This window comes from Phanerochaete carnosa, assembly GCF_000300595.1.
Source record: "Phanerochaete carnosa HHB-10118-sp unplaced genomic scaffold PHACAscaffold_4, whole genome shotgun sequence".
NCBI classification, from domain to species: domain Eukaryota; kingdom Fungi; phylum Basidiomycota; class Agaricomycetes; order Polyporales; family Phanerochaetaceae; genus Phanerochaete; species Phanerochaete carnosa.
In genome coordinates, this window is record NW_006767631.1 from 3078407 (window position 1) to 3092113 (window position 13707).

At 55.1% G+C, this 13707-nt stretch overlaps 5 protein-coding genes across 5 annotated transcripts; 3 read left to right on the top strand and 2 right to left on the bottom strand.

The window, feature by feature from the left end:
- Positions 1 to 255: 255 nt before the first annotated feature.
- PHACADRAFT_142331 (uncharacterized protein) lies at positions 256 to 2161 on the top strand. The gene is made up of 6 exons (XM_007394893.1): positions 256 to 568; positions 621 to 702; positions 760 to 1141; positions 1191 to 1385; positions 1441 to 1616; positions 1671 to 2161. Exons 1-6 carry the CDS (start codon positions 339 to 341, stop codon positions 1764 to 1766), a joined length of 1161 nt encoding a protein of 386 aa, XP_007394955.1. The 5' UTR covers positions 256 to 338; the 3' UTR covers positions 1767 to 2161.
- A 402-nt stretch (positions 2162 to 2563) lies between these two features.
- Positions 2564 to 6715, bottom strand: PHACADRAFT_142335 (uncharacterized protein). Its single transcript, XM_007394894.1, has 10 exons — positions 5825 to 6715; positions 5381 to 5774; positions 5104 to 5330; positions 4749 to 5055; positions 4587 to 4696; positions 4388 to 4534; positions 3933 to 4307; positions 3723 to 3882; positions 3569 to 3675; positions 2564 to 3516 (listed from the first exon to the last, which is right to left on the bottom strand). Exons 1-10 carry the CDS (start codon positions 6653 to 6655, stop codon positions 2641 to 2643), a joined length of 3534 nt encoding a protein of 1177 aa, XP_007394956.1. The 5' UTR covers positions 6656 to 6715; the 3' UTR covers positions 2564 to 2640.
- Positions 6716 to 7006: 291 nt separating this feature from the next.
- On the top strand, positions 7007 to 9023 carry PHACADRAFT_172822 (uncharacterized protein). The gene is made up of 7 exons (XM_007394895.1): positions 7007 to 7188; positions 7242 to 7283; positions 7341 to 7514; positions 7606 to 7817; positions 7873 to 7967; positions 8027 to 8485; positions 8541 to 9023. The coding sequence occupies exons 1-7, from the start codon at positions 7088 to 7090 to the stop codon at positions 9009 to 9011; spliced, it is 1554 nt and encodes a 517-aa protein (XP_007394957.1). The 5' UTR covers positions 7007 to 7087; the 3' UTR covers positions 9012 to 9023.
- Positions 9024 to 9056: 33 nt separating this feature from the next.
- PHACADRAFT_142338 (uncharacterized protein) lies at positions 9057 to 12154 on the top strand. The gene is made up of 2 exons (XM_007394896.1): positions 9057 to 10364; positions 10419 to 12154. Exons 1-2 carry the CDS (start codon positions 9231 to 9233, stop codon positions 10524 to 10526), a joined length of 1242 nt encoding a protein of 413 aa, XP_007394958.1. The 5' UTR covers positions 9057 to 9230; the 3' UTR covers positions 10527 to 12154.
- Positions 12155 to 12170: 16 nt separating this feature from the next.
- Positions 12171 to 13675, bottom strand: PHACADRAFT_254712 (uncharacterized protein; the record flags this gene model as incomplete). The annotated part of the gene is made up of 1 exon (XM_007394897.1): positions 12171 to 13675. A coding segment is annotated over exon 1 (1406 nt), but the record flags the coding sequence as incomplete, so codon positions are not given.
- Positions 13676 to 13707: the final 32 nt, after the last annotated feature.

A 13707-nucleotide genomic window follows, 5' to 3' on the forward strand; every position in this document is an offset into this window, starting at 1 on the left:
TTTCTCTGCTGCCGGACGCTCGCCAGCACCGTTCTCGGACCACTCGCCAGAGCCGGACTCGCAAGCGGGCGCATCAGTTGTCCCTTCTGGAGATAGCACATACCGCATGCATTAGCGACTATCAACTTTCACCACGTCATGCGCACGGTTCGCATGGAAGCTCAAGATCTAAGGCCCTGAGAATCGGACTGACGGTGAGTAAACCGGGCCTCTCGTCATGTGTACGCCTCCTTACTCAGCCAGGGTCCGCGGTTTGTAGTATATAAGGCACTAGATGCTCACTGTGCTAGTCGCAGAGTTGTTTCCTCCACATATCTTAACTCGATTCTTCACGCACTATGAGCGGTCTTTGGTTCGCCCCTCCCGAGCCTCCCACCAAACTTGGCCGCCACCGGCAGCTGGCACCTCTGGCAGGCGTGCACGTCTCACCCATCCAGCTCGGTGCCATGAGCATTGGCGATAAGTGGCAGGAATACGGCATGGGCACCATGGACAAGGAGAGCAGCTTTAAGCTGCTTGACGCGTTCTTCGACGCTGGTGGCAACTTCATTGATACAGCCAACGGCTAGTAAGCTACAGCACCCTTATCGTGGTATATTAAAGAGCTGACACCCACATAGTCAGGACGAGACGTCCGAGCTTTTCATCGGAGAGTGGATAGAAAAACACGACAACCGCGAACAGATTGTTCTCGCCACTAAGGTCCGTCGTGTTTCGCACTGATGAGAGTGCGTGTGGCTGATATCTTCGTTTTCACAGTACTCGACCAATTACAAGCGCGCCGCCCCGCTCAGCGAGATTCCCCAAAAGACGCAGTACGTCGGCAACAGCCTCAAGTCGATGCACAACTCCTTGAACGCGTCGCTTAAGAAGCTACGCACGAACTACGTCGACATCTTTTATGTGCACTGGTGGGATTACGCCACCAGTGTCGAAGAGGTCATGAACGGCCTGCACAATCTTGTCGTACAGGGCAAGGTGCTCTATCTTGGTGTCTCTGATACGCCTGCCTGGATCGTCTCAAAGGCTAACACCTATGCGCGCTTGACTGGCAAGACGCCATTCTCCATCTATCAAGGAGCGTGGAACATCATGCAACGCGATTTCGAGCGCGACATTTTGCCTATGGCTGTTCAAGAAGGTATGGGGTCCGAGCTCGGGGAATGTGCCTTGTCTGATCACCAACCTAGGTATGGCGCTGGCGCCCTGGAATGTCCTTGCCGGCGGCAAGATTCGCACAGATGCGGAAGAGCAGCATCGCCTCGAGTCAGGCGAGGGTGGTCGCGCGCTATCCGGTGATTGGAAGCGTACCGAGGATCAGCGACAGGTCTGCTCGGCTCTCGAGAAAGTCGCCGCGGACATTGGCGCAAAGAGCATCACCTCTGGTGCGCATCCAGTCTTGGTCGCTGCTAGCTGTCTGACAAATCTCTTGCGTTGTAGTTGCCATCGCATACGTTATGCAAAAGGCTCCATATGTTTTCCCTATCATTGGCGGACGCAAGATCGAACACTTGTACCAAAACTTGGAGGCACTCGATATTTCTCTCACTCCCGAGCAAATCAAGGCCCTTGACGATATCGTGCCGTTCAACAAAGGCTTCCCCTTCACCGGCTTTGTGAGTGCAAATACTTCTCGTCTGCTGAACTTTTGCTCACCTTGGAGTCTTCAGGGCGATGGATCCGACTATAATCGTATACACAAGTCTGCAGGTCACTTTGATAAGTGGCCTGCTCCCCAGGCAATTCGTCCCGCGTCGAAACAGTAGTCACCAAAATATACTAGCCGATAAGTTTATGCATATGGTAGAAAGCTATGTGTCAAGCGCGCTTCAGAACTTCACGAATATCTGACTCTCAAGACACAAATTCAAGAACTGGCTAGCTTGGCACTATTGACTTCGAATCGGCGGGTACTGTATGGTCTGAGCTCGGCTCGAATTAACCAGCAGACACTTTCCTCCTGGCGACTCGGCACCGCACAGGCCATATATGCATCCGTTCTAACAGAACCGGTGGCCGAAATCTAATCGATGGTGGCAAATATTCTTTGCTCCCATGACCCCCATCTAAGCCCCTGTTTCGCCGTTAGCCTGTAATGCAATCAGGACGGTTACTCTAGACGGTCGCTCCGCAGATGGTGTGCAATGTTCACTTAAGTTTTGCAAGGCGGTTGGAGTGCGCGTTTCATGGTCGCTTTTTCCACATGGGTGTGCCGTGGTGGACGAGATACGCCCGCCGCGCCCGCCACCACTTCCAGTTGATAATCTGACGTCGTCGCTCCCCTTGGGAGTTCAGCGCTCAGCGCTCAGTACTCAGTTCTCAATTCTGACACGGCAGCTCTGGGATAGACTATAAAGCTACAGTTAACTGCGACGGAACAAGTCTTCGTTTGCTCGTCCCTCCCATTGGTAGTCGAACTGCCATATCATGGGCAACGGGCCGGGCTGGCACATGATGCGTATAGTTACGACTTCATGCGCGCAATACACAATGTTTCCATACCCCAATGTTACGGCTGTTTCGGCGCGTAGGTTCTTATCGGCACTCACCTCATCCGAACGGCCCGGGTAATACGGTGTACGATATACACGCAAATGTGGAGTATACAACTATATGAGAAGTAACAGTCCCGAAACAACTTCAGTCTTCCTCGTCGGAAGATATGAACAGCGGCTTATTCACAACTTTCCGCGGTATCGTCACAACTTCGTCATCATCACCATCAGACACCTCCATTGGCGGAGAATTCGATTTCGGCAGTGATGCTGAAGCCTCTTGCACCTCTTCAACTTCTGGTGTCGGGGCCTTCGCCTTGGCCCGCGGTCTCGGTTTTGGCCTCGGCTTCAGCTTTGTCTTTTGTGGTTGGGCCGCTTCTGAGCTGTCCTCTGGGGATGTCCGCGAAGACGGACCTGGTTTGGGAGACGAGAATGGGTTGAAGATGCCACCATCGTCCGAATCTGAGTCCTTGTCCGAGTCGATCGTGACAAGCACTTTTGCAGGCTCATCCTCGTCTTCGCTGCCAACGCCGTCACCGGCGTCAACACCATCGTCGTCACCGGGCACACGCATCCGTTTGCGCTTCTCCTCACCCGCCTTCTCGCCCTTGCGCCTCCGTTTCTTCGTCCCGTTCTGTTTCATCGTCGCGAGATCCTTGCCCTCCTTGAGCGCGTTGAGCTTCATGCGCTCGCGGAGCTCCTTCTCTTTCGCAAAGAAGCGCTCCCACTCCGCCTCGTCCACGTCACTATCCTCCACGAACTGTGCGCTCTTGTACAACCGCGTCTCTTTCTTCTTCTTCTTCTCTCGTCGCCGCCGCCGCGGCTCGTCGTCTTCGGCGTCGCTTGCCTCTGGTGTCGGGGACGGACGTCGGCGACGGCGCCGTTTGCGCCTGTCGCGCTGCAGCAGCGCTGAAGCGCTTTTGTCTCCGAGATCGATAGGCTTCTCGAGGAACTGGTTGATAAGTGCGAGGCTTCGCTGGAGCTCCTCCGGGACGATCGCGGCGGGAACATACCACTCCAGCTCGTCAGTATCTGTACAGCTGTCAATTGAGTGCCAAACAGTAAGTCAGAACATGCTCGCCTTCAGCAAGGATCGCGAAGTGCAAGAGCCGGAAGACGAGCTTCACATGCGGATCTTTGGTCGCAGCGTCTGCCTGCTCGTCACTGACGTAGGGAATCACTGTGGTGACATAAGTGTATGCACCTCAGCGCAATTCCGGGACGTACTATAGTCAGTAAACTTCTCCATCGCTTCCTTGGACGGGCCTCTCCGCTTTACAGCCGAGGTCTCTTCGTCTTCGTCTTGCGATAGGTCGGCGGCTTGCGAGCTCGACCCGTCCGTATCCTCGACAATCCTCTGCCTGATCCCAATCACCATTGTCAAGGTCTACAGACCTCATCAGCCCCCGGCACTTTTAAACCTGGCACAACACTTACCTCTTTAACCCAGTTAACGATCACCTGCTTCTCGTCCTCTACCAGTATCCTGACCGCAATCGCGAGCTGCTGCTCCCAGGTATACCCTTTCTTAACATGTACATCGGTAAGCCACCGGTTCTCGAGGACCGTATCGTTCTCGGGCTCGAGCGCCCTTGCTCCTTTGGCCGGGGGCTCCCAGCTCGAGAGCGCCTTCCACTTGCCGCGGTTCTTTGAGTAGAAAGCTTCAACGACAAGGAACGAGTCTTCTTCGACAGTCTTGAAGAATTGCCGGAGGATATAGTGGATGAGCACGACGAGGTCTTTGTAGGGCTGCTCGCGCGGCAAGGACTTCTCTTCATCTAGGATGGACTTGAAGAGCTCCAGAGTAGAAACCTGTGTCGCTAGGGCGTAAGCCGTATTTTCTTGTGATTACATGCATGCGGCGAACACCGATATATTAGGAGAGTGCCTACCTTAAAGAACAACCCCTCAGCCTTAGCCTTGATGGCTTGTCGATGAAGGAGGTTGACGATGCGCTTCATATCCTCAGAAGAGCTAAACTCCTTGTAGCGTGCGAGATACATGAGCAGTGTCTGCGTGACGTCTGGATTGGCGAATCTCTGGAGGGCGTTGTGAGACGTTGAAACAACGACGAAGTGGCTATATGCGCACCTGCTCGAAGGCATCGAACGTGAACATAGTCTCCGTCATCTCTTCTTCTTCAGCATCGAACTCCTCCTCCTCATCGTCAGGCACACCACCACCTGCCTCTTTCTTTTTGGCTGTAAACAAATCAGCACCTTTTCCTCTCGTATAGTCGACGCGTATATGCACCCCTACGCTTCTTCTGCCTGACCAGCCCAGATCCCTCCTTCTTCGCATACCGCTCAAGGAGGCGCAGCAGCGCATAGGCAAGATGCACGCTCGAGTCGAGGTATGTAAGGCTTTGTGTTCCCTCTTTGTACACCTTCAGGCTGTCGAACGCGATGTCGAGGACTTCGCCGTTGTACACGATCTGCACCTGCAGCACCTCGGACACGTGCTGCGCGTCCTCAACGCCCGACGAGCTCATCGCATCGATGAGCAGCACGAGCTGCGTCAGACACTCGACGCCCGCCTGTAGCTCTGTCCAGAGTTTTGGCTGGGAAAAAATCGATACAAGGTGGAGGTGAAAGCTGTGAAGACGCACCTTTTCGTTGACGGCTTCGCGCATCCGTCGCAGGACCCAGACTATCCAATTCCGCTCCGTGACCTCCGCAATCAGGCCAAAGCTCCATGTGCGCGACTTGTCGGTTGAGCGCAGGCAGAGGAGGAACTCGAGGAACCACTTGGTGATATAGAGCAGCCGGAGATGGTCCTTTTCCGTAATCTTTGGTCGCTCGGCCTTAATATCCTTCAGAAGGGATGCGAGGAACGCTATATTCTAATTGGGTATATCTGTCAGACAGCATGTAGAATACACTTACGGTTGAAGCAGCTCTCCAGGAAAGTCTTCGCCAGACCTTGGAGGATCGTTCTCGACTCCGGGTTCAGATTCTCCTCCCTGGCGAGCTCGTCCATCTTCTTGACCTTCTGTGCTTTGGCCCGCTTTCCTGCATGTAACATACTTCCCGCGTCCTTCCGTAATGCCTGCTGGCGATGGAGTACAAACGCTGGGCCCGAAGTGCTTGCCTGCGCCTCTGGCAGTGGCGGCGCTTCGCCTTCAGCGTTTGCTGTGCTAGTCGCGGCGTTCTGCTTCGCCGCTAACTTGGGGTTCAGAGTGACGGAGATGGTAGTTCCAAAGCGAGAGTGTCGCGAGGACGCGTTACGCGCAAAGCTGCGCTTCATACTGTCTTCGACGGCGAGCAGACGGCGGAGATTCTTTGCGGGTTCCTGCATCCTGTGTTAGGGACAACACAAACGAAAGCCACGTTGTCACTCGCCTCGCCTTGATCTCCTGCCAGTGACACTGGCTTGATACCTCGGAAGAGAAAGTAGAATATCTCGAGGATTAGTACGTTCCAGTGATTGAACATGGTGTCTTCGCTCCCGTTCGATGCGATGGTGAGCAGAAGGTCCAGAATATTGGTCTCGGAGAGCATCTTGACGAGCTTGCTCTGCAGGGAAGAGAACTCGGCCTGGTCCGCGCTCAGGTACATGTTCGACGGAAGGTCCTTGATGAATGCGAGGTTGCGGATGAGGTAGAGGATGACGCCGATAATCTGCACATCGCGCTCCGTCCTCTCCTTCATGTCTTTCGCCAAGCAAGGCATGACAATACCAAGCAGAGCCTCCATAACTCCCGACTTGAGTAACGCTGCCTTGTAGTACAGGTGACTCTGGAGGAGCTGCGTGTAGTCTGTGCCCTTGTCCAACACCTCGTCGAGTTCCTTCAGCTCCTCTGCCACGTCTATAGGCCAGGTCATCGCCGTCATCAAGTCCGCGCACGCAATCGCCCTCTTGTCCTCGAACATTCCGCGCCCCGCGGTCTCGAGCAGAATCGGTATTAGGTCGTTCGGCAGCACGCGTGTCGCCCAGAAGATCCTCGCGACCGTTCGCTCGTCATCGGTATCGTCTCGCCTCCAAAATTTCTTGAGGTCCTTCAAACAGCCGTAGCATTCGTCTCCGAGTCTATAGCGACCTTCCTCATATCCTCCTAATGCGTCTATAACACTCCGGATGGCAGGTTCAAGAATGGCGCGTCGCGAGTTGTAGTCGCTCTCGTCACCTGAGGAGACGTCAATCACGTCGTCGACATCCATTTTTCCCAACGCTCAGTTTTAGAAAAGGGCAGAGGAAAGACCAAGGGAACCTGTGTCTGGGATCAACACGCGCGTAATTCCCAGGAAATTGTGCGACGAGACATACCAGGTTCAGGTTGAGATCCAAACGCTCCGGCAAGCAAAGTGCTAGATTGCGCCTTCAAGCGTACCAGATCTGACGAAGATAGAAATATGGAAGGAGACAGTGGAAGTCTGGAAGAGGCGAACCAGCGCACGTGACGCCACTGACACGCTTTGTCACAGTGACTACTCGCGCGTCATGCGCGTGACCATCACGCGTAACACAACCTGCAGGTCCTTTCGAGCCTGCCTCTCATCCAATGACGATAAACCAACGGTGCTCAAATTATCTAGTCTTGGATACATCATAGACAGTTCTGAACTCTAGGAACTACTCATTGACTTCAAATAATGGCTACTCCGGTGACCAGATCAACCCTTGTGAATCACTGTGTCCCACCGTTCTACGCTTGTTATTTGTTGAGAAGCGTGAAAACATCAAAGTCGATGGCGTAAGTAATTTTGTCCACAAAACAAATTCATGTCTTGCTTACTATATTTTTAGGACCTACATAGGGAGTACTCCTAGTCCTCCTCGTCGGATACGGTAAGCCGCCCTGACTTCCTCTTGCCTGGGAGTGAGTATCTACACAGGCTCTCACAGCCAGCATAACGGGGAAATCACTCAGGGAGCGCGGAAGACTGAGCGCAATCGTCCATGGGTTATGCAGATGATCGTGTGCGGCTTTCCCTCCAAGCTTGCCGCTCTCCAGTTTGAATGGGCGTGGCAGCACCCGCACATCTCCCGCCATCTGCGGCGCGGAGATGGGAAAGCGAAGTTCGCAAGATCAAACTCCCTGAAATACCGAATACGGTGAGCACAAGAGCTAGTATGGTCCCAGCCCAAGAGTTTTATATATCGTCGTCAGGGTAGCGCACGGAATGATCTGCTCGCATCCATACAATACCTGGGCCCTGCACGTAAAGCTCTTCACAGAAGAAGCCGCAAAAACATGGAATGTCTTGTACCGGAAAGAATCTCCACCCCTAGGCTTTACGTCGGCAGTCGAGCTCGAGGGTGTCGACGGTAAAAGCGGGAAGACCGGCTCTGGAAGAACGGGTCCTATAGATGTCACAGATGGTATGCTCTCTAACATTTGCAAAAATACCACTATATGCTGAAGTACTGTGCACAGCCCAGTTCACTACATCGCATCTATACAAGGCGTATTCCCTTGCCGGCCCGTACTATTGCTCTGTATGTAAAGAGCCTATAACAGACTTCCCTTCAGTTAGTAATGCCGTTTTCTCCTATTCCATATTGCGTTGACATGCCACAAAATCACTCAGAATGCCTTGGATATTGCCCTCTGCCCTGCTCCCGGATGCAAATCGCTCTCCCACCTCACCTGCCTTGCTAAGTCCTTTGTTCCCTCTACTTCTGTCTCTTCGACCGCTCCCTTGATTCCCCGTGGTGGCTGTTGCACCGCTTGCAAGATCTACGTGCTGTGGGGAGATGTTGTGCGTGGATGCTATCGTATCCACAAGGGCGGGGCTGTCGAGGTGCTTGAAGATTCCGAGGACGAGATGTCTGAAGAAGACGAGGGCATGGATACCGATGCGGATACAGATGCGATGGACGTGGACTCCGAGAAGCATTCCGAGCTGAAGACTCCGAAAGAGAAAGGAAAGGCAAAACCAAGGGTAATAGCCACGACAAAGCCTAGGGGAAGATCCAGAAAGGCTGTGGATGCGAAAGAGCCTAAAGCAAAAGATTCGAGGATCAAGCCAGCAAGAGTTCCAGTTCCAGTAAGTATCATGCTAGAATTATGATGCGGGATACAATCTGACAGTCAAATTGCAGGCCATAGAAGAAGAAGGCGAATTCTTCGATATTGACAACATCGGTTCGAGCGACTCTGGAAGTACAGCCGATATAATACCACAGCCCACGGCCAGGGGACGTGGCAGACAGCCGAAATCAATAACATCAGTCACAAATAGTGCTGCACCAATACAGCCAGCTTCAACATTGCCCCTACCCGCTAAGAAGCGAGGGCGACCGCAAAAGCATATAGTCGAACTAGAAAGTGTCGCGCCTTCTCAAATTGCACCTGCATCGCCGCCAGCTAGGAAGCTTGGCCGGCTCATGAAGCGTCCTGAAGAGGTCGATTTCTTCGACGTGAAGTCGGACGGCGAGCTCGAGGACGCACTGTCCGAGCTATCTATCTCGTCGCCGGACCTGTCAGGGATGGAGAATGAGGTCTTCGGGGGTGCTTTGCAACGACGACCATCTGTGTCTCGAAAAGCTGAATACATTGAAATCTCCGACTAGATGGTGAGCATGACGCGCGATTTGTGTTCAAAATTTCCTGACAAAGCCAAGGCTTGATACCAGCTGCCCCGGCCGTTAAACCCATAGACCCTCGGTACGCGTCTCTCTAATTGGATGACTGGCCGCGGCTGCACGGCCCGATCCTGCCGTTGCTGACGTCACACACTTCTGCCTCTCGAGTCTCTTTCATCTCGCACGGTATCTTTTCACGCATATACTATGTCCTTATCGACAACACCAGAGCGCAATATTGTTATTATTGGCGGCGGCATCATAGGATGCACGACCGCCTACTACCTCTCTTCGCATCCATTATTCAACTCTAACATAAGCAAGATAACCTTGCTCGAGGCGTCGCGAGACGGCGCAGCGCAAGGAGCATCGGGAAAGGCTGGAGGGCTTGTCGCTAAATGGGCCTACCCCAGTGAGCTCGTCGACGTCTCTTTTTCCGAGCACGCCCGCCTCGCGGAGAAACACTGTGGTATAAGCCGATGGGGATGGCGCTTCGTCGGTTGCGGAAGCTGGGAGGGCCATGGTGAGCTTTCTGGAGAAGCCGACTCTGGCGTTGGCAAGGGTGGCGCGCGCAAAAGCCTTGAGAAGACACTCGGCCTCAAAGGCGACTTCAAGAAGACGCGCCAACAGCTCGGACTCCCAGACGATCTGGACTGGGTACGTGAGGAGCTCACTACTGCGTATTCTCCCATGTCGCCACCTGGCGACACGGCTCAAGTGCATCCGTACCTGTTCACAACAAGCATGCTCTCGCTAGCGCAGGAACGCGATGTGCAGTTCGTGCAAGGCAAGGCGACGGCCGTGAACATCGACAAGGATACGAAGGCCGTTTCCGGTGTCACGTATATCCCTGCGGACTCGTCAGAGCCAAAATCGATATCCGCGACGCACGTCATCGTCGCCGCAGGCGTGTGGTCTCCTAAGCTCATCCCGCGCCTTCCCATCGAGGGCACGCGCGCGCACAGCATCACAATTCGCCCCACACCCGACACGACCATCTCGCCTTACGTCCTCTTCACTGAGATCGAGCTCCAAGGTGTATCTCGCCGCACCGCGCGCGCGTCGCCCGAAATCTACGCGCGCCCTGACAACGAGGTCTACTGCTGCGGCCCTGGCGATAACTCGCCCGTGCCGGACACGGTCGACGATGTCATGGTTGACCAGCACGCGTGTGACGACATTCGTGAGCACGTCGCGAGCATCTCAACGCAGTTGCGCGAGGGTGTCGTTGAAAAGCGTCAGGCGTGCTTCTTGCCCATTGCACGCGGAGGCGGGCCCATCGTCGGAGAGGCGAAGAGTGTGGCTAAGGGCCTTATCATTGCAACTGGGCATACATGTTGGGTGAGTAGCTTCCATAGATGCAGATGCAGATGTTTTATCTGACTGAAGATGCAGGGAATATGCAACGCACCTGGAACAGCGAAGGCCATCGCCGAGCTCGTCATGGACGGAAAGATTACCTGCGCGAACCTGAAGGCGTTGGATCCGAGCAGGTACCTGTAGATGCTTGTTATAGGCCTCGAGCAGAGGGCGACCTCGATTTGAGAAAAATAGCTGGGTATATGCACCTAGTAGAGGCGAAGACGAGGCTCGAAGAAGATACAGGTCTTAGGACTAGATACATAGGCATACTACACAAGCTAACAGTATTTCATTGGCCAAAACCGCGCCGCACGTCGATGGTTGGTGCAGTTCAGAAATTAATGGTACAAGAAAATCATAAAAACAGACAAACAAATCAAGGCAAGGAAACTGACCAAGCAAACTGTTTATACACTGTGCGATACCGCAGTCATTCGAACTCACTAATCTCCAGAAAAAGAGGGAAGCATATTAGATAAGAAGGAAGATCAAAGCCATCTCATGCATCAACATCCATTGCCACACCACTCACCCGCGCCTTCGGCCGCACGCCCTCAGTAGCACCGGGGACGCCAACCCCGCTTGTGCGACGCGCATGCTCACTCTGGCGCACCCGCTTCTTCATCATGAGGTCCGCGCCCGCACCCGATGGCGTACGCAGGTTCTTCGCCACACCCATGGACCGGCGCGGGGTGGAACCGACACTGGAGCGCGTGCGCCCCGGCGTCGCCGCGCCTGGGACGGTGCTGCTCGCACGCGACGAGTTGCTCACGCTGCGCTGCTGTCCAACGCGTGTGACGACCTTTGTGCGCGAGATGTGGGGCTTGCGTGCGACGAGTGTCTGTGGCTTCGGCGGCACCGCCACGTCACCGTCACCTCCCACCTCTCCTTCCGCGTCGTCTGCGTTCTTGGCTCTGGCCTTGGCAGGGCTCGCCATGAGCGCCCGCCCTCCCGCACCGAGCGACATGTGCTCGTTCTCGTCTATACCGAGGCGCGTCGTAGGACTCGACGGCGCGTCAATCGGCGAACTGAAGACGGGTACTGTCGGCCGTGCGGGGAGCGTACGGGGCGTCTTGGCGCTGTTCGTGATCTGCTGCAGCTTGCTTTCGCCAATGAGCGCGAGAGGCGTCGCGCGGCTCGGGTCTGCGGTGCTTGGGCTTGTCGCAGCGCGCTTCGCGAGGGAGCTTGCGGTTGGCGCCATCAACGTCGATATCGTGCGTTTGCGCACTGGGATGGAGGGCTTCGTCTCGGGTGTCAATGGTGTGTGTGTAATTACAACGTTGGCGCCTGTGGGATGCCGAGAGCCTAGGGAGCTAACATTGGATGGCCCTGCAGCTGTGCTCGTCCGAGCACCTAGAGAAGACGCGCCTACGCCGGGAGGCAGCTTTGGATTGCTCGTCTTTCGCAGGTACATTGGCATTGTGCTCCCAGGCGGCGCCGCAAGGCTGGTTGGAGGGTTAAAAGATGGAATAGGTGAGCGTGCACGCGCCGAACGTTTAGCATTATCTGTCTTCTGAGGTATCTTGAGCTGCAACGGAGTTGGTCCCACCGTCTTCGCTAGGCTGCTCGCAGTAGGCTTCTGCGAAACAGGACCCTTGTCTGCCGTTGCTGTCCGTGGCATAATTGGAGGTCTAGCGACCGCGGCTGTCGTGGCTGTCTCCGGCTTTGAGACACCAGCGCCCATGTTCCACACTTTGCCCACCAGCGATTTGGCAGTGCCAATAAATCCGAGGCGTGAGGGTTTCGGCTCTATCAAGGAAAGTCGGGATATCATTCATGACAGACTCAAACACCGAACACTCACTTTCAGCTGCGAGAGCTGCTCTACCACCAGCACTAAGGCCACCGCGGCCACTCCTTCTCCTGGCCTCAATCTTCTTCTTAAGCGCCTGCCTCTCGCGTTCGCGTTTCCTTTGCTCCGCCACCCTCTCCTCCGCCGTCTCGCCTCTGTCAGGCAGAAGCGACACGCGACGACCCTTGTGCACGTCCGCACCCTCCGCGACGCGAATTCGCTTCGATGAACGTCGGTCGCCCACATTCTCTGGCTCCTCGTCCTCTTCATTCTCCTCGCCAAATCCACCAGGTACAGTCATCTTCTTCTGGCTCCCATTACTAAATACGCGTGCCTGCGCGACGTGATTCTGCCGTTTCGCCGCAGGGCCCGAACGCGGCGGCGCCACCGCCTCACTCTTGCGTTTCTTCCCAATCGCTACGCGTTCGTTCGCAGGCGCGCCGGGCGCAGGGCGCCGCGCGGCATAGTGGTTCGCGATCGAATCCATCTTGTCGAACGCCTTCTCGTGCGTCTTCTTGAAGCGGTCATTCGCAAGCTTGCCTTGCGCCTTGGGAGGGACGGGCGGTAGCGGTCCTTTGCCTTTGGTATCTAGCACGGTCTTCTCGACCTTGGGCACGCCCGCCTTGGCGAGCCGCCGGTTCATCTCCTCAAGCACCTCCTGTGCGGCATTATCGAATTGCTTGTTCGTCACGCTGTTGCGCGGAAGCGGCGAACCGAAGAGGAAGGGGTCGTTCTGCAAAACGCTGAGCCGGCTGTGAGGCTTTGCAGGTATATCGAGTTTGGCAGTGCCGCTAGCTGGCATAGGTTTTGTGGGGGAGAAGATGTCAATGGCGGCGTCCGAAGGCATTTCGTTCTTCAGGGGAGACTCCCCGGAAGCGCTTCTGGCGGGAGTACCCTTGGCTGGAGTATTCTTGAATGGAGCTATCTTCGCTGGCGTATCCTTGAGCGGAGTCAACTTTGCTGAAGTGTCCTTGAATGGTGTCATTTTCGCTGGAGTAGCAGCAACGCTAGAGACGACAGCGTTCTTCAGCGTCGATACATGTGCTGGGCTGAGATCCTCTGAAGGAATAGTCGGATACAGTCGTCCAGAGTCAAATCTGGCGTTAGGCGTCGGCGGCCACACGTTCTTCGCGGCACTGGGCGTGCTCATGTCGAGTTCAAGCTTTGTTGAGTACGGTGCAAGGCGCGGAGGGGTGTCTGTGATTGATTTAGGTGCAGGGGAGATCAGGCGGATGGTTGTGGTAATGCCACCGCTTGAGCCTGTACTCAGGCGCGCATTGACCGGGGCGGCCATGCCCGGCCTGGAGGGGGCTCCTGGGATAGGCTCTACTGGGTGTTCCTCAGCGATGGGTATGTCGGTCCGTGAAGGCAGGTTCGGGAGGGAGCGAGTCGTGCCCATGTCGTTGTGATCCTTCTTGATCAGACCTGCACGCTTCAGGCCAAAAGAGTTCGCGATGGCGGCCTTCAGGTTAGACTTTACGGTACCTTGGGAGAGAATGTAGAAATGTCAGTGGCAGGGAGCACGGATGC